We start from the raw sequence: 23,109 nt of genomic DNA, 5'->3' as shown, positions 1-23,109 counted from the left end.
TGAGATCTTGATGCTAGATCAGTTCACCATTTACAGTTGCATGCTAAGCATCTGATTCCTATGTAGAATTTTTCTGTGAGAAGGCACAGCCATTGCTTTAACAACGTTCAGACGCTGTTTGCTTTCTGTTCACCTATTAACTTCTTCCACAGAAACACCATTCTGACTGGAAGCCTGAGATGAGATTGCCAGCTGACAGCGAATATGTCATTCTTGGAAACCTGGAGTGGAACTCGGAATATGAGGTTTACGTGGTGGCTGAGAATCGAGAAGGCAGATCTGAGGCAGGTTCTGTCTCCTTCCGAACCTCCGTGGAGCCCACTGTCCTTCCAGGTATGATTTCAGGCTGCTTTCAAATATTATTTGCATTGAATTTTGCAAAGATGCTGCATCCCCAAATCTAGTAATGCTCGTAAAATTGTTCTTTGCATATGGATTTCATTTATCTGTTTGTCAGATAGCAATTTCTATTTAATTCTTCCTTTCTATAGAAAAATTGATACATTTGTGTTCATCTTTTTTGGGGGAAAATATCCAAGGACTCTATTTTCAGAATACATTTCCTGTCAGGTTTGAAGAATATTGCAAAACAGAAAATTCTTCAATGCATTGGAGAATGAACCCTCTAGAAATATCCAACTTTAACATTTGTAGCTTTGTATTTGCCTTGCACTTACATATCATTTGGGAGTCACCGGCAGTGCGGAAGTAAAATGGACCCTATTTAATCAGGAAAGTGAATTCTCAAACTCAGGGCTTAACTAATATTTATTAGCAGGATGGGAACGGACTCCATGGAGTTGGTTTACCGTTATTTTTCCACAGTAGCAGGCAATCATCAACTGAGGAAGATTTGCACAATGTTTGTCCCCAACAAAAAAAAGAGGATTTAGAACAAAATCAATGTAAATTGCAAAATGGTGTTGTTTAAAAACTTGTAATATCAATTTTTTTCAACTCGAAATAAGTACTAAATGTCCATGGAGCTAATTATTTCCATTAACTAAACTGCGCTCAGAACTAATAGTCATGGTAAATAAGTGTGCTTTTATGAAATTTAATTGTGGTAAAATTTCAAATTTAAATGTTGTAGTTTTCCCTCATCAAGCTCAAGGAATTAAGGTAACTATAATTTCAAGGTAATATAAACCAGCCATTCTCAACAGAGGCCTGATCGCCACAGCACATTTAAGTAAAAGCCTTTGTTTTCTTTTCATGTTGCGTGACCTGATTTCTTTTTTAATTTTTTTATATATATATATGTAGTCGATAGGAGAGAAGTACGAAAACAACCAAAACCTGACTGCTTCACAGGGAAGGGGACCCATAAACTTTGAGCAAAGTCCTCAGGAAGCCATCACCAAAAAAAAGTTGAGAATGGCTGATATAGACCACAGTTGTCCAAAATGAGATACAGGTGACTAATCTTTTCCGAACACTGGCAACCTCCAAAAACCGGCTCTTTTTTCGGTAGATGACATTACACATAAGTAACATTAATGTTCTGTAATAAATTCTCCATTTTCAGAGGGAGACGCCCATCGTCCCTATGGACGCCCTCTCTTACCTTCAGTGGATAGGTGATTCTCAGTCTCCAGCACCTGATGGAAGAGAAGTAGGTGGTGGCAGGCTCAATGTGGGAGCAATGGCCGTCTTCCTTACCCATAATTCCCCCACGCAGCTGGAACCGCTCTGGCAGAGTGGTTCCAGCTGCGTAGGGGATTATGCGTAACAAAGAAAGTCATTGGTCCTGCATTGAGCCGTCATCGCAATCCAGTGCAATACTCTGTAAACTCTGAGCTCAGCAGCACTGCACCCCTGCTCCAGCATCGGGAGTTAGATTGTGGTTGGGGGGGTGGGAGGGAAACAGATGGACGGAATGCACTGCGCTGCCGGGGTGTGCCTGAGGGCTGGCCCGATGAGCTGGTGGAATGCCTGAAAACCGCTGATGCTCGGCTCCACCGCCCCAACGGCCTGCTCTTCCTGCAGCTCTGCACCTTGTGTCTGGCCTTCTGCCCTGCTTGGCTGCGGGCTCTGAGTAGCCAACGCAGGCTGCCTTTTTGGCCAAGCTCCTGAGCCACCCTGCTATCTCCAACCCCCACCTCACTGAAGCGTTGGTGAAGAGTCTCTTGAATAGTGCACGTTGAACCACCAGTCAGCAACCCCCTCCCTCCCCCCAAGCCCGATCAGCAAATCACACCCCCCCCCCCCCCCCCCCACCATGCTCAGTCCAGCCCAGGCCGCAAAATAGTCTGACACCAGCCCTGGGTGGTGGTGGGGGGGGGGGTAGTCGGCTGATGGACAGCCAAGATGGGGAGGGATGGACATCAAGGGCTAGGAATGAAGCATTCACTTAAATGGACCAAAATTAAAATGATTCCGGACAATGGCAGGTGTCCGGACCCAGATAAAAGGTTAGGCTGTACATCCTCAATGTGCCTCATAATGGCTAATCTTTACTATTGCTCCCCAAGGATACCAATGCTTCTTTCTTGGTACTGTACTGTGTGAATGTTCCCCAACTCACATCAGGTGATGATATTCTATAAAAACATTCACAAATTAAAACTTATTCTGTAATGGATCTCTGAAGCAATCTCCACTTCAGTGCAAAACTTGATAATTAATGGAAACAGAACATGCAAATGTTGCTCTTCCATCACCTGATAGTTGACTGTTGCTTCAGTCCTGTGAATTACTAACTATTGGAGATGTTGATCACTATTCTGATTAATCACCAAATCCAATGAATTAGATGAAAGATACCATGATTACTTTGGAAATCCAGTGTTCCGCGATAATGTGAGTGCATGCAAGAGTTGCGTGGGATATAAAGGATAATACTTTCCTCTGAATCAAATTTAATGTACTACAAAGTGTTTCAAGAAAATGAGAGCAGAGTCAGGAGTCAAAAGTGATTCACCTATGTTGATTGCTGCTTCAGTTCCTCAGCCATAGAAAAATGCATTTATGAAAATTGGCAAAAAATTAACATTTTTTAGTACTTAGAACTGTTCAGGAAAGAGTGACGAGCTATCCTGGCAATGGAACAAAGAAGTAGCAAAAGCATATGAAGATGAATAACCTTCTAAACTAACTCAATATTTGAATAAATTTAATATTTCTCAGAAGGAATGTTTCAGGACTACTTTAATTTTTGAACTAGAAACAGGACAAACCCTTCTCATCCATTCTGTCATTCAGTAAGATTGTGGCTTACCTTCCACATCAACACTCCTTTCTTGGTCCATCTCTCTCGGTATACAAAGTTATAGCTGCCAGTCTAGAATGCATTCAGTGAATGATTTTGTGCATCCTGGCAGGCAATTACAAAAATTCACAACCCAAAGGAAGGAAAGGAAATTCTCCACATCTCAGACCAAAGTTGCCAATCCTTGTTCAGAGCCTCCTCTCTGAGAAATCCGCCACTTCATGTCTATCCTGTCAACCCACCCTACTTATTCCTTGAAATGTCAATCCATGATTCGATACAATATCATCACTGCATTATGTAACTAGCAATACCACATACATAGATATGGTCGTGCAACATCTGGCTTGAGGCATGCAGCTGGTTTTAGTAGCAATAGGTCAGCTCATTGAGTTGGAAATGTTTGAACTGCAATCCTCTTAAATGGAGCATCTCATGATAAATTATCATGTTTCCCTAAAGTATCATGTTTCCCAAACCCATCTGCGTAATTAGTTCATAGAACTCCAAGCTCATCTTCCTTTGCTAAATGATAACAAGAGCCAAAGAACCTCAAAGTTTTATCTGCTGCCTTCTGATTGTCTGGTTATTTATAATTCATAGAAAAGCATTCAACCTGAACTTTCAAGGAGCTAATGGAAATTTAGGAAATATATGGTTGTGGGAAAAGAGTAGAGAAGTGAGAATAATTAGATCTTGCTTCCAAAGAGGCATGTAGAAGGACTGACAGATCTTCTGAACTGTATGATAGTTGGCAGCAGAAAACACTTCCAATTTAGTTTAAGTTAATGAAGCAAGAGCAACTGATACTTTTTCCAATGGGAGGAAAATTTGGTGTTGATTGTCTCGTAAACTTATGCTGATTAAGAATTTTGACTTTGAAATACGTCCCCTGGCCTAATTTTTCATTGTTGAGCATTCTTTGTTATTTCAATAAAAAACACTACTTCATCAGGGTCATAACTGAATAAATTGGACTGGTGAATAATTTGCTTAACTGTATTCTGGGCTTAGTGGTTCATTGATGAATTGAATTAATGTCTGAATGGGGATGCAGCAGAGAGTGCTAAAGTTTGCATGTTGAGCCCTCGTGCTAACTGGCCTCCTACACCATTGAAGCAATAATCAATCCCAGCAGCAGCTTTAAGCATGGGTGGAGATTGCTTTTCCATGCAATAATTGCACATTGTTTAACTGAATGCAGCTAACATCTGGCAGTGGAGCACAGCATTAATTTCTAATCCTTTCTTGCCAGCCTTGTTGCTTCATTTGTCTGTCATTGAAACATCATGTATTTTTGGCTCTGTCTTGTACATAGTGCGATCATTTCCATCCCTCCAGCACAGTTCAGTACCCTTTAACCCTGTAACCCTCATTTGTAACATCTGACATAGTGTGCTATTTATATTCTGCTTAAAATGAAGCATACTCACTTTTTATGTCACACGAATATTCCTCTTAATTTGCTTTTATTTTTAATTTAACATTTGTATACTTTATTTACTTTGTGCTTGTATTTACAACTTTTCTCTCTCTCTCTCTCTCTCTCTCTCCCTTTCTCTTACCCCATCCCCTTTTCCTCCCTCCCTATCTCTCACTTGTCTGTCTCAATATGTGTGTGTTCATCACCTTTGTATTTTCTCTGACCCTGAATGTCTCAACTGATCACTTTGTTTCACCAACCCTGTTACTGTCTTTTGGATGGAAACACTGTGGCTTCAACAGCAAGTGTGGGTGGCTCATCCATATCATGCACACTCTTCTCATTATTTTTCTCTGCTGTTCTAGTTGTTGTGATATCATAGACCCTTGTATTTTTTAATAAAAAAGCATGCTGTTTTCTCCCCGGATACTTCATCTCACTATTCTCAGTTGCTTCAAATGCATTTGTGTAAATCAGAAACAAAATTGTACTTATTTTTATTCTGAACAAAAAAAAATGCTATTTAAACAAAAATGTGTCATGGATTTTTCTGTCTGCACCGTTGTGTTTCATTTGATGTTAGCTACGATTGGCTGATTTCTCTGCAGAGTGTGGTTTCTGTTGACCTGTGATTGCCTTCTTTTGCAAGGATCTGTCACTCTCTATCACTTTCTCCAGTTTCTGTATTCTCCAGTTTATTTCCATACCCTTTTTTTTCCCTCCTCCATCCAACAATCCTGGCAGCCTGATGACTGGAACCAAGGCTGGAAGGAATTAGCAACCCTATGTGTGTGAACAGAATAAAAATGTGCTTTAAATATTACATCTGGAACCATGACAAAAGAATTCCTAACAAAAGTTATCAATTTAAAGTTTAATTGAAAGAAGAAAATTAAAATGTAATTGTTGATAAGAATCCTGTCCCAGGAATGCTATCTAGATATTTCTGCTGTATTTTCTCAGTTAGTATTTTAGTATTATTGCAAGCACATGCAAACAAAGCTTATCTTAATGCACAGCTTGGTTAAATATGTTTTAATTTTATACCAGCTTGCTTGCATGTATACAAGAGGCTCCGGGAAATGTCATGTTTAGGTCATTTCTCTAAATAATTTTCTCACTGCGTTCTCCAGCAAAGCTACTTGCAAGTAAGTTAATATAAACTCTCAAGTCCAGCTGCAATGTGGTAGAATTTGCTTTAAATGTGGATGTTTCAGCTTGATCGAAGTTTTTAACTGATGTTTTTAAAGAAGTGCCACTGATAACTAAGATTTATAGAGACAGTGTTAAGGTTTGCTGAAGATGCACAACTGACCTATTTCCTAAATAAACAGTTTTAATGAAGATAAAGTTAATCCTTTTGAAATGAATTTTTATTTACTTCATTATTCATGTCTCTGTTGACATTATATGGCTAAGAAGTGTATTTTTCATTAAAACAATGCCGATAAAATTAATCCTGTGCAGAGATCTTTTAATCATGAACAATTTTGTAAGCATGCAACACTCTCAAAAATGGAGCAGAAAGTTCCTGGAAAGATTTGGAGAAAGTCAAAGAAAAACTTGATTTTGTTCTCCCTAAAATATTGGCTTTATATTTCAACTCCAGTTAGTCCGGCTGGATAAATCTTATTTTTATATGTAATGTGGATTGTCGTCAAAGCAAAATCTTAATTGGTATGTATTGAAAAACATGCTCATATCTGCATTACAATCACTACCCATGGAATCTGCATTGTTTCTACCTGGAGTATGTGGCTAGTAACATTCTCACTTAGTTCGTTTATTGGCTGAACCTTTCCATATTTTCACAGAAAAGCTGAGGATAGTCTCCAAAACTAATCCAAGTCTAACAGGGAAGTAGCCAGGCATGATAATGCAAGTTTCAATTCAGAGAAATCAAATTATATTTATAAACTATGCTTGCTATCACTGTTCCTTTGAGGTATAGTTGTTTGAGGAAACCAAAATGAGTGCAGTTCGAATTGGCAAAAGACAAATTGGCTCAGTGGAACCAAATCTCTTGGTGCATTGTTGCCAGAGAAACTGTCCATGTTACATCTGGCATCATTTCTGAATGATTCAATACCTTTTCCATAGAATGGTCGGTGACTGGGTGGTTTATTCTATTTTTTTTCCTCTTTTGAGCTCCATTCTCTTCCTTTTTGATTTGAGGGCATAGTTAGTGTTGTGGTTAGCATAATGCTATTGCAGTGCCACTGACCCAGGTTCAAATCTAGGGCTATCTCAAAGGAGTTTGTACATTCTTCCCATGTCTGCATGGGTTTTCCCAGGTGCTTTGTTTTCTCTCCCCTCCGAAAAACATATGAGATTGTAGGTTAATTTGGGTGTAATTGGGCAGCATGGCTTTAAGTGGCTGGAATCGGCTTCTAACATGCTGTAAATAAAATTTAATTTAAAGATCATCATCAGGCTGAAAACATTATTACTAAATAAGATGGACCACATCAATACTAAAATCATTTCAGTAAGGAAGTAGCCATGCTTGAATGAAAAATAAATTTAGATTCAGCGTACAAAATCTTGTTAAATACTTGTGCTCATTTACATAATAAACGTATTCTGTATGAGATGGACTGCCATTGCATGCAGAATAACAAACAAAATGTTGACAATGAAACCATTTTGCTGTGTGATTAGTGCCTGGGTTTGAAGGTGCTCATTGTTTCTACATGTTCTTGTGCCCCAAGATTTTTCTTTAGACCTTCTCACTCTGTGTCTTTTAGCCTGGACATTGTGTGCAGTGGGGGTAGAATGTAGTCATCCAGCCCTTCAGCCCAACTCATCTGTGTTGAGAACAGGGCAGTATTTTGCCCAGTGTCATGTTAGCTGGCATCGCAGCCTGCTTTGAGGTGAGCCTGGGTTCAGTTTCAGAGAGATTATGTCTGAGTTTCCTGTGACATGTCATGTTAATTCTCTTTCCACTCTGTTCCATCTGACTTTTGCTTTGCCAGCAGTGCTGTAATGTGCTTTAGTAAGTGAACAGCAGAAACCTCCCTCAATAAATATCCAATGAATGAATTGTGCTCATATTATATATGTTTTCTTTGGAAAACGTGAGTTTTACATTCATGTGTCCATCCAGCTTAAAATAGGTTTTCCTGTTAAAGCACATGGAGGATAATCATATTCTATTCTAAATTTGAATGCTTTGTTAGATTTGGCTCTAATTATTACCTCATGATTTAAGAATTAGGAGCAGGAGGAGGTCATTCAACACTTAAGCCACTCCACAATTCAATAGATCACGGATGATCAGGGGACACCTTAACTCAATGGTACTACCTACCCATCGCACTACCCAGGATATCACAGGCAAAATCCTCCCCACTATTGAGTACATTTACAGGGAATGCTGCCGTCAGAGAGCAGAAGACCCTCCCCTCAGCACACGCTCTGTTCTCATTGCTGCCATCAGGAAAGAGGTAGAGATGCCACAAGACTCACACCACCAGGTTCAGGAACAGCTGTAACCCCTCCACCATCAGACTCCTCAATGACAAACTCAATCAGAGACTCGTTTAATAAGGACTCTTGTGCACTTTATTGGTTTTCTTTTGCTCTCTATTGCAGTCAGTTTGTTTACATTTGTTATCTGTTTACAATTCTTTTATTTATTTACATGCTTACGCAGTGTTTATTTTTTGCACTACCAATTAGTGGTAATTCTGCCATGCCCGCATGAAAAAGGAATCTCAAGGTTGTATGTGATGCCCCATCCATCTTAAGTTAGCACCTCCTTTTTATAAAACGCAACCCTTCTAAATTCTACCATGAGTGGTAAAATAATCTTGACGACCCACTCCTGATCTTGTACATTTCAATCACTTCTCCCTCTTAAAAGAGTTCGGAGGAGGGAGACCTCTCTTAAATACATTTAATGAGGTGGTCTCTGCTGCTTCCTTGGGTAGAGAATTCCATAGATCTCTGAGAGAAGCAGTTCTTTTTCATACTCCCCTAAATCTTGAGGCTATATCCCCACATTCTTGACTTGCCTACCAGTGAAAACAACTTTCCTGTTTCTTTCTTACCTATTTGTTTCATAATTTTCGATGTTTTTATAGGATTCCCTCATATTCTTCTGAAATTCCAGCAGGAATTGAGGTTCTCCCCTCCCATCGCATTCTTGTTATCCATGCCTTTCTACCATGAATACTTGTTCAAGGCCTCAGCCATTTCTGCATTGCTCAATATTCCCCTTCTCATCTTCTACAGTATGTTCGCTTTAGTTGCCCTCTTCCACTTTATCTATTGATTAAAAACTTTTACAATCCGCTTTTACATCCTGTACTAGTTTACTTTCATAATCATATCTTTTCTCTCATTGTTTAATGGTCCTTTAGGACTTTTTAAGGCTTCTCCATCTTATAGTTTCCCATTACTCTTGGTGACCTTGTATGCATGAGATTCTAATTTGATGCCTTCCTTTATTTCATTACTTATCTAAGGAAGGCTCTCCCTACCCTAACTATCCTTGATTTACCAGGATATACTTCTGTTGAGCATTGTAAAAAAAATCTCTGAAGGTCTTCCACTGCTCATCAAGAGTTCTCCCACGTAGCCGGTGTTCCCAATCTACATCAGCCAACATCTCATCATCCTCTTGTTTAGGCATAAAATCTTATTTGTTCACCCTCCATCTGTAAGAGAAATTTGATTGTATTGTGATTACTCTTTCTGAAAGGTTCCTTTAAGATCATTTATTTTACCAATCACATTACACAGCAACAAATCAAATATAATGTGTTGCTTTGTACATTTCATAACATGCTATTCAAGAAACATACTGTGAATGCATTCTCTGAACTCCTCCACAAGATTGCCTCCATTGACCTGATTTTTTTTTCATATTCAAGTTAAAGCCCCCACAAGCCAACAGCTAATTTTAATTTTTTTTCTGTCCCATGCTGCTCAATTAACTTACAACCCCATATGTTTTTAAGGGTGGGAAGAAACCATAGCACCCGGAGAAAACCCACGCAGACACAGGGAGAACATATAAACTCCTTACAGATAGCAGGGATTCGAACCCAGGTTGCTGGGCCTGTAATAGTGTTGCGCTCGTCTCTACTAAACAGTGCTCCCGCTAAATACAATTTATAGGAAGCTTCACTGTTGAAGTTTTGTGTTCCCGTGTTACATCTTTTTCAACATTCGAAACATTTACCACTCCAGGATAAAATCCATATTTAATTTTCAATGTAATACAGAGGCAAAAAGGAAATAAAGTAATTCTAAGGCATAAATCTCATTAAAAATTTTCAGGTCAAATAGAGGTTGCATTAACTATTGAAGAGATTTGTCAACAGTTTGAAATGTCTCATGAGGATGGATTATGGAGAACTTTGTTTTAAAAAAACAAAAGCGTGTACATCAGATTTTTTTGTGTGCATTTAATTACCAAGTGAATTATGCGGTGAATTTGGATTTATTTCAAACTCTGCATCTTGGTCAATTGCATTATGTTTAGCCAGCCATGTGACATTTTCATAAGACAGAGACGGAAATGGTCAATTAGTCAATCCATCCAAATGTCTCCGCTGACAGTCCTTTCTGCTAAAATATTGAGTTATGGGACACTGTTTGCTTTCACTGATCATTTGATGGTGCACAGGAGGCACAACATTAATATACCGCTGACTATGTTACACCTGGGGACATAAAGTGTGAAAGTGAATCACACGATTGCTGTTTGACCCGATGGTCAAAAGCAAGTAGCTCGGGTGGTTTCTCAATACTGGCTGTCTTGTGTTGAATTACAGTCTTCAGTAAAAGGTCGTGTTTATTTCTTCCTTGTTATTGTTTGTAATTTATAATCCCGTATTTCTGTGGCTTTTTAACCATCGTGCAGGACAGGTGTATGTGGTTGGACTGATGCAGAAAGATAAAATAATATTAATGGAGACCATATTTTATATCAGAAAAGGTGAACATAAAAATAGTCAGAGATTTCAAGGACACGCTTAATTGGAGTATTTGGATGGCACAGCCTCATGGGCCTGTTCCTGTGCAGTACATCTAAAGTTTTAAATGTAATTAAAAATTTAAATTTAAAAAATTTCATTCCCCACTGAGTTGCTGACTGGATACTGCCCGACCCCGAGCCCCTGCAGCTTCTCTTTGTTCACTCAAGCTTGTGTTTTCTGCAGTGCTTGTGTTTCTAAAGCTTAGCAGAGACCCAGCTAAGAATAGTAATAAGAGATGTTAGCTGGTCATGCAGTATGTGTAGGCCCAGAAATGGCAGCGGATCTTTCAAGTTGCACACTTCACAAGTGGGAGTGAGAGGGGGAAAAAATCATTTTAATTGAAGAGAAGTGGGGGAAAATTGAGCAGAAAACTGAAATATTTTGGAGAGGCAGGAAGCAGGTTTTCAGCACTTGTGAGCTGCCTGGGTGAAATATTAATGAGTACAGTTAAAGAGAAAAAGAATGCAAACAATGGGACATGGAGTGCATGTCTATAGAGAGAGAAAAGCAGAATATTACATGAAAATGAAAAATAACTCAGATTTTTGGACCTAACTCTGTAGCTTTCCTGCGCTGTTCCAAAGAGTTGTAGAATTAGCTTGAGGAACTATGCCTGATCTTTCATCCAGCCAGGTTTTAACTTCTGGACTTGATTTCAGATAACTTGCTTTCTTTGTTTGTATCAGAATTGGTCAGTTCTGTTCTCGGTTATCCAGCTTAATATTAAAGATCTTTGGCATCAAGATAGTTGACAATGAAACAAAGTCAATAGGCAAGAAAAGTAAAGCCTCCCAATAATTGGAGAAGTTCCTACTATTGAGGAAGATAGTTGTGGATTCTTGAGGTTAGCCACCCAAACTTCAGGACATCATATCAGAAGCTGTTCAGGTGCTTCATGATCTCCATAGTGGGGATGTTTTGTGTCAAGTCAAGTTTATTATCTTCTGATTGCACAAGTACAACTTGACAAAACAGCTTTCTCTGGTCCTCAGTTCAAAACACGAAGACACACAACCCAACCTAACACACATATGTACAGACAATATATATTGCAGGACAAGTATTCATACATACAAATAAATAAATATTTTTGTGAATATGAGAGTCTCAGGTGGTTAGTGTGGTCAGTTCCTTTGATTGTTCATCGTTTTCACTGCCTGTGGGAAGAAACAGAAGTTTGCTGTTGATTGCAGTGTTCACTTCCACTCAGTGAATGAGAGTTTGTGCCACATGTGAGAAGTGTACAACATCCAGGCTTGTACCGAAATGTGGCAGATAAAAGGTGTCCCAGTCCCGTTCCAGTCAATAATGACCTCAGAAGAGAAAAGCCAGCTGCCTCCTTGGAATGATCAGTGGCTTTACCATGACTATCTCTGAGTCAACAGCAGGACTCACCATTGACCAGAAGCCCAATGGACCCTATATGTAACTGATTGCTAAACTTGATCATGGTCTGTCCATTTTCTGATGATGGCTTGCCTAACTCCCCAATGCTTTCACCACTTAATGAGTGATTGTGATAGTATAGATTCTATCACCAATGTGTATATGTACAGATGGTAGTGTGGGATGACTGTGATTGGCTGAGAGCGTAGCCACACTTACTGGCAGGTCTTAAAGGATTGCTCCTAGCCAGACCAGGTCATTCTGGACTGGTTGACCTACATGTGATATGCTCCAGTCTTTTAGTTAATAAAAGCGTTGGTTTGGATCAACAAGTCTTTGGTTCTTTCGACGTGCTCTACAATGATGAAATAGCAAGTGAGCCAGTGAATAGAATTTTTTCCATTCACGTAATTTGGTTTAGATGCAACAGAGTGAACCTACAGAACCTGGGAGTCACTACCTGAGGCACTCATTCACATGTAGTCTGCAGAATGCATGGAAAAAAATTGCTGAGCTCTCTCTGCCTGACATCCACAGATCAATGTCATGGCTTTGCTGCAATAGTGTGAATCTCAGTGGCCAACCATTTCAGTTCCCTATCCCATTCCCTTGCTGACATATCTGTCCATAGTCTCATTCACTGCCAGACTGAGACCACTTGCATCTTCCATCTGGGCTCTCTCCAACCAATTGGCATTAATGTCGACTTCTCTGATTTCTGTTACCCCCTCCCCCCATAATTTTTCTTCCAGCTAGTGTTCTCTCTCTCTCTCTCACTCCTCCCCCGGTCAGTTTTCAGTCTTTATTCTTTTACCTTCCTGTTCTTTGCGTATTCCTTGAGGAAGGGATCAGGCCCATAATGTCGATAATATACCTTTACCTCCTATGGATGCTGTGAGGCTGGCTGAGTTCCTCCCACATTTCTGTGTGTTTTACAACCATCTACAGACTTTAATGTTTCACTGGATTCTATATGTAATTTGACATTTATTAGCATCTGGATTGATTGAAATTCAATCCATTCAGAGTTAGAAAACATTAATAAAAGAATTTTATATGGTGCATTTACTCAGTTGGGACTGTCAAGATTTTGTTGATAGACTGTTTAATATCCTGCTTCAAGCCAGCACTCATGCTTCTTTATGTAAAAGCAGACCAAGATCAATTATAGCAATGATTTAAAAAGTATACTTTGTTTCTGCAATGATTTTTGCACTGCAGATTTCCATTAGCCATTTCCTCCAAAGCCAAAGTTGTTACCCAAAACATTCTTTGAAATGCTAATTAAATCTAATGTGGATGTGTGCATCACATTAGAAAGCAAAATTGTTTTTTACTTTCCCAAAATCTTTCCAAATGGAACACTAAAGTCTTCTGGTGATGCAACCTGGAGATTTTGTTCAGATAGAAATACCTTGGGAGTGAGCACGTCATTTTTATGACATGATGCCTTATAATGAAGGCAGAGGTACAGAGCCAAACTCGTCAATGGTTTTGTTTTGGTCAGTTCTCTTCAGTCGAACCCGGATTGGTAAATGAAGAATGCATACCTATCCATTGTTCAGAGCCACCCATTGTATTGTGCCCACTTATCCAGGCAAGGCCCTACCTCTGTGCCAGCTATCAGTTTAAGGAATAAAGGAGGATGCAAACCAGTCCTCATTGAGGGGTCAGCAGTAGAGAGGGTAAAAAAATTCAGATTCCTGGTGTCATTATGTCAAAAGACCTATCCTGGGCCCATCATGTTGATACAATGGTAAAGAAGGCACACCAATGGCTATATTATGTTAGGAGTTTGTGGAGATTTGGTATGTCACTATAAGACTCTTGCAAATTTCTACAGCTGTACCATGGAGAGCATTCTGACTGGTTGTATCATTGTCTGTACAGGACAGGAACATGCTATAGAGGGTTGTAAACTAGGCCAGTGCCATCTTGGGCATTAGACTTCACTTAAGGACATCTTTATGAGGTGGTGCCTCAAGCAGCTTCTATCATCAAGGACCCTCAACACATAGGCCATGCCCTTTTCTCATTGCCAACATCAGGAAGGAGGGACAGTAGCCTGGAGATACACTCAGTGTTTCAAAAAGAGCTTTCCCTCTGCCGTCAAATATCTGAATGGAAAATTAACCCACTTTTTCTCCCTTTTTGCATAATTATTTTACTTTTTAAATCTTGTAATTACAGAATTTTTGCACCTTGTTCTGTACAATACAGCTGCCCCAAAGCAACAAATTTCTTAATGAATGTTCATGGCAATAAACCTGATTCTGACTTGGGAGCCAGTAGATGCTTCCACATTGACAGGCACCAGGAGAGAGTGAGCTTTGCGATACTTCACTTTGGGTACTCATTAGTAATAATGTCTTGCTTTTGGCACAGGTAATCATTATTCAGATCCTATTGAAATGAATTACTAAAGTGAATAGCTCATGCTGATGTAATCAGCAAGAGGGGGATGTTTTCATTGCCATCGAACCAAGTTGGAACAGGTTAAATTTCAGAGCCGAGTTATTGGAGTCTACTTGTTTCTCAAATGGGGCATTCATTGAAAAGTAGGCAAGACAATGGCCCGCTGAAAACTATTGTTTGGAATGTTATTCCTTCCCTCTACTGCTGGTTATATGAAAGCTTCATCAAATGACTGATAATTTGTAAAAATAAATTTTGAGACTGGTTGGTTTATGTCAAGTTAAAATCTAATTTGGTCAATGTGTGGACTGGTATTCACAGTAAGTCTGATAACTTATATTTCCAGTCTTTATTTTTAAATTAAATTTAGACATTGGTAGAAATTAATAAGGCTGTGAACTATTTTCAATGATTTATTCTGATGGTAGATTCAATTGCTCGATGTCATATATGTAAGTGGTGCCTTTTAGTAGATGGTATGGAGTAAGTATTCAGGATCAAATCATGAATCTGGTTAATCACTGAGTACATCAGAGGATTAAGGTGGACCTGGTGTTTTCAATATCTTCCAATTCTAACAAGAATTTAATTAGGTTATATTTGGTTAAGGCTCGGTGTTTCTTTTATTGTACTAAAAATACTTGGGTTATTTTAAAACAACTATGCTTTAATTAGCTATAGACCTCATTCATGACTGTGTAGAGGCATCCATCTTGAATCCAATGGAAGCTGCAACAAACTAGCCTCACACTCATTTAAATTTAAAGTTCCACACAAACGTAAACACAGCATCAGAAGCACAAACTTTTTAAGTGTGCAATTCTTTTTCTTTTAGAGATTCAGCCTGTCAGGTGCTTTGATAATGCAAGTGGATCTTAATGCAGGTGCTTATGTCAGTTCTGCTGGTCCACTACTGTCTAGCACTGTTGCTGTGCAGGCTGGATCTTCTGCATTTGTCTGTTCCTGCAGTATCCCTTATGTTTTCAGCAGGCTCTTTCGATTCCTCCTCAGTATTTGACCATCCTCTGTTCTGACAGAGTGGGATCTTGGATTTATTTCCTCCAGAATAGTGGCTATTTTGTCCCAAGCTTTGGAATCTCTGAGTCTCACTATATCATGTTGTGCCAGTGGCCCTAAGCTTCTTGCTCACTTGTCATAGTTTGCTTTTTGTTCCTTTGCAAACATTATTGTTTCCCTTCGACACCTCTGTTCCTGTTTGGATCTGCAGAGTAGGGAAGTGTAGTGTGTATTCTCCATCCCATCTTCTTCTTTGGCTTGGCTTCGCGGATGAAGATTTATGGAGGGGTAAATGTCCACATCAGCTGCAGGCTCGTTTGTGGCTGACAAGTCCGATGTGGGACAGGCAGACACGGTTGCAGCGGTTGCAGGGGAAAATTAGTTGGTTGGGGTTGGGTGTTGGGTTTTTCCTCCTTTGTCTTTTGTCAGTGAGGTGGGATCTGCGGTCTTAACCCAACAGAAGTTCTGCATTTGACGAGCCATGTTCAAGTGGCAAAGCTCTGCAACTCAATAGAGCTAGATATGGATCTGAACCTCTGTCTAGTGCTTTCTTGATCAACTGTTCAACAATGTGAACTCCTTTCTCTGCTTTGTCATTTGACTGGATGCAGAAGACTTGGACACGTATCAAAAATCATACTCTTCTGCAAAATTCTGCAATTTTCTACAGTTGTAGCATGGTCCACTGTCACTAGATAATTTGAGGAATTCCATGTCTTGCAAGGATCGATTTCATATATTTGATCACACAAGCTGCAGACATATTAGGAAGCAGCATAATCTCTGGCTGGTTCGATAGATAGTCAGTAACCAGCAAGTAATTATTTCCAATCATGTGGAATGGATCAGGCCCAACTTTCTGCCATAGTTCTGCTGGTAAGTCAGTTATTAATATGGATTCCTTTGCCTGATTTGTATGATGTTTCAAACAGGTCTCCCAGCTGGAAACCATCCTGTCAATGACAGCATTTATCCCTGGCCAATAAACAGCAGTTCTGGGCCAAGTCTTGCATTTTTCCATTCCAAGGTGCTCCTTGTGCGCCCTTTTCAACATCTCTTGTCACAATGATTTGGGAATGATCATTCTGCTCTGTCTGAGTCGAAACCCATTGACAAAACTCAGCTCAGCTCTTGTGTTGTAGTATGGCTGACATTCACCTCTTAGCTGTCCTTCATTCAGATATTGATGACCTTCTGTAGAACTGTCTTTTTCTGTTTCATCTATGATCTGCTTGGATTTCATGTCAGATACGGGAAGAGATTCAGTGAACAGGTTTACGTGGAGATTCATATCTGTCTCTGTGGAACTCTCATTGTGTGCTTCACTTTGCATCATTGCCCTGGATAACGCATCAGCTAACAAAATAGGTTTCCCTAGTGCGTACATCATCTTGAATAGGTGTAAGTTTTCACGTACATTGTCAACAAACAATGATTCATGTCCATTAAGGACTACTGTGAACCTGAAGTGGTGCTCTTTAACTTTCAACTTGAGTTTACATGTACTTTTCATGGCATGGTGCTGTTCATTATAGGCTTTGAGCTGTACAGGATTTATGGCTTTATCTTCATTGCCCTGATGTCATGCTCACAGATCAAATTGACCTTTGCCCCTGTGTCCAGCTTGAAAGGAATATTTGTTCCATTTGTATGTAATTACACAGTCCACTTGTCCTGCTTTACTCTGTTCACACTTGGATGTTCAGTGTCTGTTACTTTATAATCTTCTTGCACTACAGTACCAACGAAAAGTGCATCACTGAGGCCAATTTCTTCTGTAGTGTGTGCAGTGTGCACGATTTCACTTCTGTTTTGTTTCCCTTTGGAAAAACATTACTTTGCATAGTGATTCTGCCCTTTTCACTTATTACAGACTTTTCCATAGGTGGGGCATTGTTTTACTGCATGTTGAGTGCCACATTGTTTGCACTTGAATGTCTCTCCATTTTTTTATTGTTTCCTATACCTCATTTTTTTATTTATGTATGTGGACACTCACTGTGATTATGTCTATGCCTTCATTTTCACTGGCTTTTGCACTATTATCAAACTTCTTTCCATGCTGCAGAGCTAATTCACTGGCATGGCATATCTTTACTGCTCCAGCTAAGGTAAGCTCAGTTTCTCGCAGCAACCTTTCTCTCAGTTTCTTATCAATAATTCCAAACACAATTTGATCACGGATCACTCAATCTTACATCAATCCAATATTGCATATTCTTACTTTTAGTTTCAAGTCCACTAAAAAAGTATCAAAGGTCTCTCACTGCATCTGCATGCATGAAACACGTACCTCTTGAATGTTTCATTTTTCTTTGGCGAACAGTGTTTATCAAACACCTCGATAACATTGTCGAACTGGCCCTGGATCTTCTGCCTCAGCAAAAACAAATGTATTGAAAACTTCTAGTGCTTGAGGTCCCACCACAGAAAGTAGCAGTGCAATCTTCCATGCATCAGGTTTGCTATTGACTTCAGAGGTTTGCAGGTGCAGCATGAATCTTTGTTTGAACAACTTCCACTTGAGGTCGACATTTCAGTCCAATTTACAGCATCAGAGGCATTCACAGTTTCCATTTTTCTGCTGCTCTCACTCCTGGTACCATGTGATGTTTCTTTTATTGTAATAAAGAAACTTGGGTTCTTTTAAAACAACTATGCTTTATTATCTATAGACCTCATTCATGACCATGTGGAGGCATCCATCTTGAATCCAACCAAAGCTGCAACAAACTAATCTCTGACTACCTCTAGTGGTCATGAGGATCACTAGCATTCTATCATTACACTAGGCTAGGCCATTTTCCATATAAATTGCATCAAAGGACTGATATTTGCAGCATCCATGAAGATGAGTTTAGAGTAAGACAGGCTTGGCCATGGAACTTAGAATAAGCATTTCTTAGAGTCATGGAGAGAAGGAGCTCAAAAACAGCACCATCCAGCACCAATCTGTGGTTTCCCTGTAGGTAGTGATGGGCATTCACATCTGACCATTGCAGTGCCTTTTGTGAAGATGCTCCCATGTAGCTTTAAGTTAAAAACTGTGAAACTGTGATTTTCATGGTGGTGTGGCGAATCAGAGCAGATATTGAGTGATTTCCAGGAATGTTACAAAATAAAGGTTTTATTTCTGACAAAGAAAGTAGCATCTTTTAAGCTTGTGCATTGTTTTTCTTGAAATAATCTCTTGTAACATAAGTCAAAGCTGTTTCTCCACTGTTTGAACTTTATATATAGTCTTGTATTCCACTTCTAAATTTAAATCCACTGACTAGTGAACTTTAGAAGCATCGTTTAGTGTGGCTACAACATTATTTATCATGTATGACACAGGAAGAGTTTCTGGTGCTAGGTCATATAAATATGTAGAAGCAGTTCTCTATAAAACTGGACTCAGTGCCATGCCCTTGAAGTGATTTTAGCATTAATCTCATTCAACAACAAAACCGAATTATCTCATGAAATGATGGTTTAAAGCAGCCTTTCTCATCCTTTTAATAGCTATAGCCCCCTTAAGACTCTGCTCAAAGTTTATTGCCCCCCTTCCCTGTGAAGCAGTCAAGTTTAGTTGGTTTCTTCCCTGTACTTCTCTCCTACTGACTACATAAAAACCATTAAAAAAATTATGATTTCAGTCTGTGGCCCCCAACTTAAATGTGCTGTGGCCTCCGGGCTTTGGGGGTGGGGGTGGGGGGGGAGGGGAAAGAGTGTATAAAGCATGCATGCTGCAATTCTTCATATCAATTATAATTTTGTATCTCACCATTATTTGTTATTGCTACCTTAATTGTTTAATGGCAATGCTAAGTTCATGTTTGATATAAACACGTGTTCATATTTTTCTTCATTAGTCATAACTTTGGGCATCTCTGAGCCTGAAAGCACTTGCCAACTTGCTTTTGTAACTAATTCAATTTTTTTTAAAAACTTGGCGAATGAGAATGCAGGGAGGAGTGAAAGGAATAAATCAATGTGTGGTATTATCAGAAGTTCTCATTTGACTTTCTTGTTTTGAGTACAGGATACTAATAAATGCAAGATCCTCATATCTGCTTTCAGACTGCAGAGGAGATTGATCTCTTGTTCTACAACCTTAATTCTAATGCAGAGTTTTACGGTTTAAATCTAATATACACAAAATGGAAGTGATTCATTTTCTGTTAACTATGAAGTTAATATGTGTGTCCAGTGAACAAGAAGGTGCATTCTTACAATTTCAATCTGTTCCAGATATCATTCCTTCAGACAAAATGAATGAATTACTCACATTCGTGACATTTTAAAATTTTAATTATAGAAGCAAGCTGGTTAGGAATGACCATAGCTCCAGTGGTGGGATATACTTGTGTTTCTTTTTGGTGGAAAATTTGAAGATGAAGTGGATTAAAACATTGAGATAATTTCAGAAATTTGAAATTGAAAAATCATCAAAATAGGTCACATTTTTTTTTTTGTTGCTTCTTGAATTTGTTCTGTTTCACCTTCCTTTGGAAATGTTCACTGACTACCACCAACACTAAGGAACAAAATGTGAGAGAAGCTTTTCTAGCCTTTGATTCAATGCCTCCTGAGACATCTGGGTAGAAAATTTATTGTCTCATCAGTCAATCAATTATGATTTCTACAAGAGAGGTTTAGTGCATACAACATAAGACACATTTTTGGCCTGTTATTTTAGGATTTTGGTTGGATCGCTATTCAATTCTTGCACTGGTAAACTGGAAACTGAGATTAGTCATCCAGAAAATGTGCTCATTTCCTGTACTGGTGCTTTTGAATATTGTTACTGAAGTGGGTGAGGGTAAAGCTGTGGATTTTTTTTCCTGAAGATGTGGGGTTGAAAACTCGTTGCCTGAAGGGCAGAAATCTTCTCCATGGTTACTCAGTACTTGGATATGAAACAGGAGAGCTGTGAGCTTCATTTGTTGCAAGGTGAGATGAAGCTGGATAGCCCTTGTTCAACCAACATCAGCTTTGAAGGGCTGAATGGATTTCATTTGTGTTGTAAGTTTGTGACTTTGTAGAAAGAGACTATGCAGAAAGAATTTCAGTCTAAAATGCTGTGGTGTCTAGAACACTGGTGGGGCACAGCCTCATGATGACAGAACAAAGTTGCAATTCATTTCTTGCATCAAACAGAAGAAAAATCAGAGTTGTAAAATCCTGAGCACATTCTTCATAATTATGGTTTACAGGAAATATTTTTAAAACCAGTAAGTACTAAAAGTAGAATAGTCACATACCCCTGCATAAATCTTCATCCACGAAGCCAAGCCAAGCCAGTATGGGGGAAGTTTAAAGTTGCTGTGCAGGGTGAGTTTTTTTTCCCCACAAAAATAGATATTTAGAACAGGCTGCCAGGGTAATGGTATATACAGATACAATAGTATTGTTTAAGAGGCTTTTAGATAGAAACGGGGATATGCAGATATTGAGCAATACGGTGTCAGCAGCGGTTCTAATTTTATATGGGCATCGTGTTCAGCACAGACATGAGTTGGAAAGTCTCCCTCTGTGCTTTAGTGTCCTGTATTCTATGCCAAAGAGTTTCTTCACTAGAAGTGTCCAGTGAGAGCAGCAAAACACTTTCAAAGGCTTCAAGTCAAGATTGGCATTGCATTTTGAAAAATACCAGAACAAATTGAAAAAGCAACAAAGGGTAAAATCAAAACACAAGAGTGGTTATTGCCCAATGTATTTTAATATTTTATTTTCAAAGTTTGAATTGTGAAAAATATTTTTTTAATGTACACATTTTGCTGTACTCAACTTGTACAGTAGGTGGATGGGAAAACTTCACATCTGGCCCACTGATCTGGAGCAGATTTGATGCAGACAGCAAAACAAAGCCAGGGTCCCGTGATACAGTTGCATGGTTAGAACTTGCATTTTATGGAGCTAAATACTTTCTTAAAGCTGAAAAACAAATGTGTCAGCCCACATGGAGTCTTTTAATTAACTGCCATCCAAGTTAGCACAATGCTCCCAAACCTAGTGCAAGACTGAGACAGAAGTGACTGCAGTTATTGTCATCTGGAGCACCAATGGAGGTCTCAACCCAAAGTATTGAGCATCCCTTTACCTCTACAGATATTGCCTGACCTGCTGACTTTCTCTTGTAGTTTGTTTTTTGCTCTAGTGTAAGAGTCAATTGTGAGCACATTCAGATCATATATTAAATTTATCCATTTAATATCAAGCATTGAAGTGCTACAAAAGGCACCCAGTCTCGACAAAACAAGTCTGAAGCTTTCTATAGAAATACTCAATGTGAAGTGATCAAATTTTTGCAAGTGTAACTCTCAAATTCAGCAGATGCCAGATATTTTTTTGACCCACCATCAAATCTGAATGGGAATATTGGGGATAAAGAATGCTTTACTCTTCCAAATTTATTTTGCACTGTGTGCCAGTATAATGTCAAAATTTCATTGATTGGACTAGAATTGGATCTCTGGAACATCAACAGAAATGGAAATGTGCTGCAGCCCAAGCAACATCTGGACTGAGATTGTGCCTGTGAGTTGAATTGCTCAGATGTTGACACATTAAATAAGTGGTTGACGTTGGCACTAAGACGATCTGGAAAAAGCTGTAAGAATGTCTGAGAGTGATTGACATCCTTTAAGCCCAACTGATACATTGTGTGCTCATTGCCTTTAGAAGTACAGCACTGTTGATGCTCTATCTATCATAAAGTTTACCATGAGATGAGGGACATACAAAGCACAAAATTGGATGGAGAGAGGGGAAGGTTCAAATGCATCACCAAATCTGCATTTCAAAGACAGTAATATAAAGGGGGCAAGGTGCTATTGTCCATCTAGGTAGGCTGGAGTGAACCAGGAAATGTGATTTACACTGGGTGCCTGATATTCTTAATGGAGCTGCTTTGTTAAACATCAAGACGTTGTCCATTTAAAGTAGCTAGCTTTCATTACTTTACGATATACCTGTTGAACTGTGGACCACAAATATTGTTCCTAAATCAGAATTTTTTGATCCCTGAGCAAAACAAAAGTGCTGAGCGTGTTGACAGCATCATTAATGAACAAAATTTGACTGGGAATTAGCTTGAGTGCCTGTTGCAATATTCCATTGAGTGAGAGTTCAGCAAAGAATCTGCAAATGCTGTAAAACCCAAACTGCATGTTATGCATCACTAATACATAAAAATGGGGACAAATAAATCTTCTGTCATTCAATTTCTCGGCATTAATGTTTCAGACTCAACACAGCAACAGTGAACTATAAATTGGCCTTGTCGGGGCTAGAGGGCTCTATTATCCGATCATCACCACCATTGCTGTTTAGGGAGCTTTTTGTGTACAGATTGCCAAGCATGTTTTCAACAGCAGGACAGTGACTACACTCCATAAGTACACCAAGTATGTAACGTACTGTAAAGTGTTCTGAGGTTGCTGAATCAAAATTTAAAGGACATGCATTCCATTGTTAATCAAAACGACCTGATGTGGGTCATTTTCAGGAGACTTGACAACAATGTTGTAACCCTGATGTTCATCAGTTAATGGTACAAGCCAAGAGTAAACAGAACATGTCTGGAAAAAGTTTGCCCTTCATCTTTGCTCCAGCATTCAAAATATATGATGCAGTTAGTCTTGTTTTGGGATTACTAAGGTTGACAGTGAGGCAAATTGGGTCAA

General features: G+C 39.1%; 1 protein-coding gene across 10 annotated transcripts in view; it reads left to right on the top strand.

Annotated features, from left to right (window-relative positions):
• ncam1a (neural cell adhesion molecule 1a) overlaps positions 1–23,109 on the top strand; it is a 443,331-nt gene that overhangs the window by 402,712 nt on the left and 17,510 nt on the right. For 7 of the 10 annotated variants that reach the window (XM_069894934.1, XM_069894928.1, XM_069894927.1 and 4 more), the window contains one exon: positions 153–333. In XM_069894934.1, the coding sequence (XP_069751035.1) occupies positions 153–333 (181 nt within the window). Of the gene's footprint in view, positions 1–152; positions 334–4,936; positions 5,988–23,109 lie in introns of those variants that run through there. The other 3 variants (XM_069894932.1, XM_069894933.1, XM_069894937.1) reach the window with 3 other exon arrangements.

Source organism: Narcine bancroftii, chromosome 8, assembly GCF_036971445.1.
Source record: "Narcine bancroftii isolate sNarBan1 chromosome 8, sNarBan1.hap1, whole genome shotgun sequence".
Lineage (NCBI taxonomy): Eukaryota > Metazoa > Chordata > Chondrichthyes > Torpediniformes > Narcinidae > Narcine > Narcine bancroftii.
Note: the sequence above shows the minus strand (reverse complement) of the source record. Positions and strands in the feature narration are given on the sequence as shown.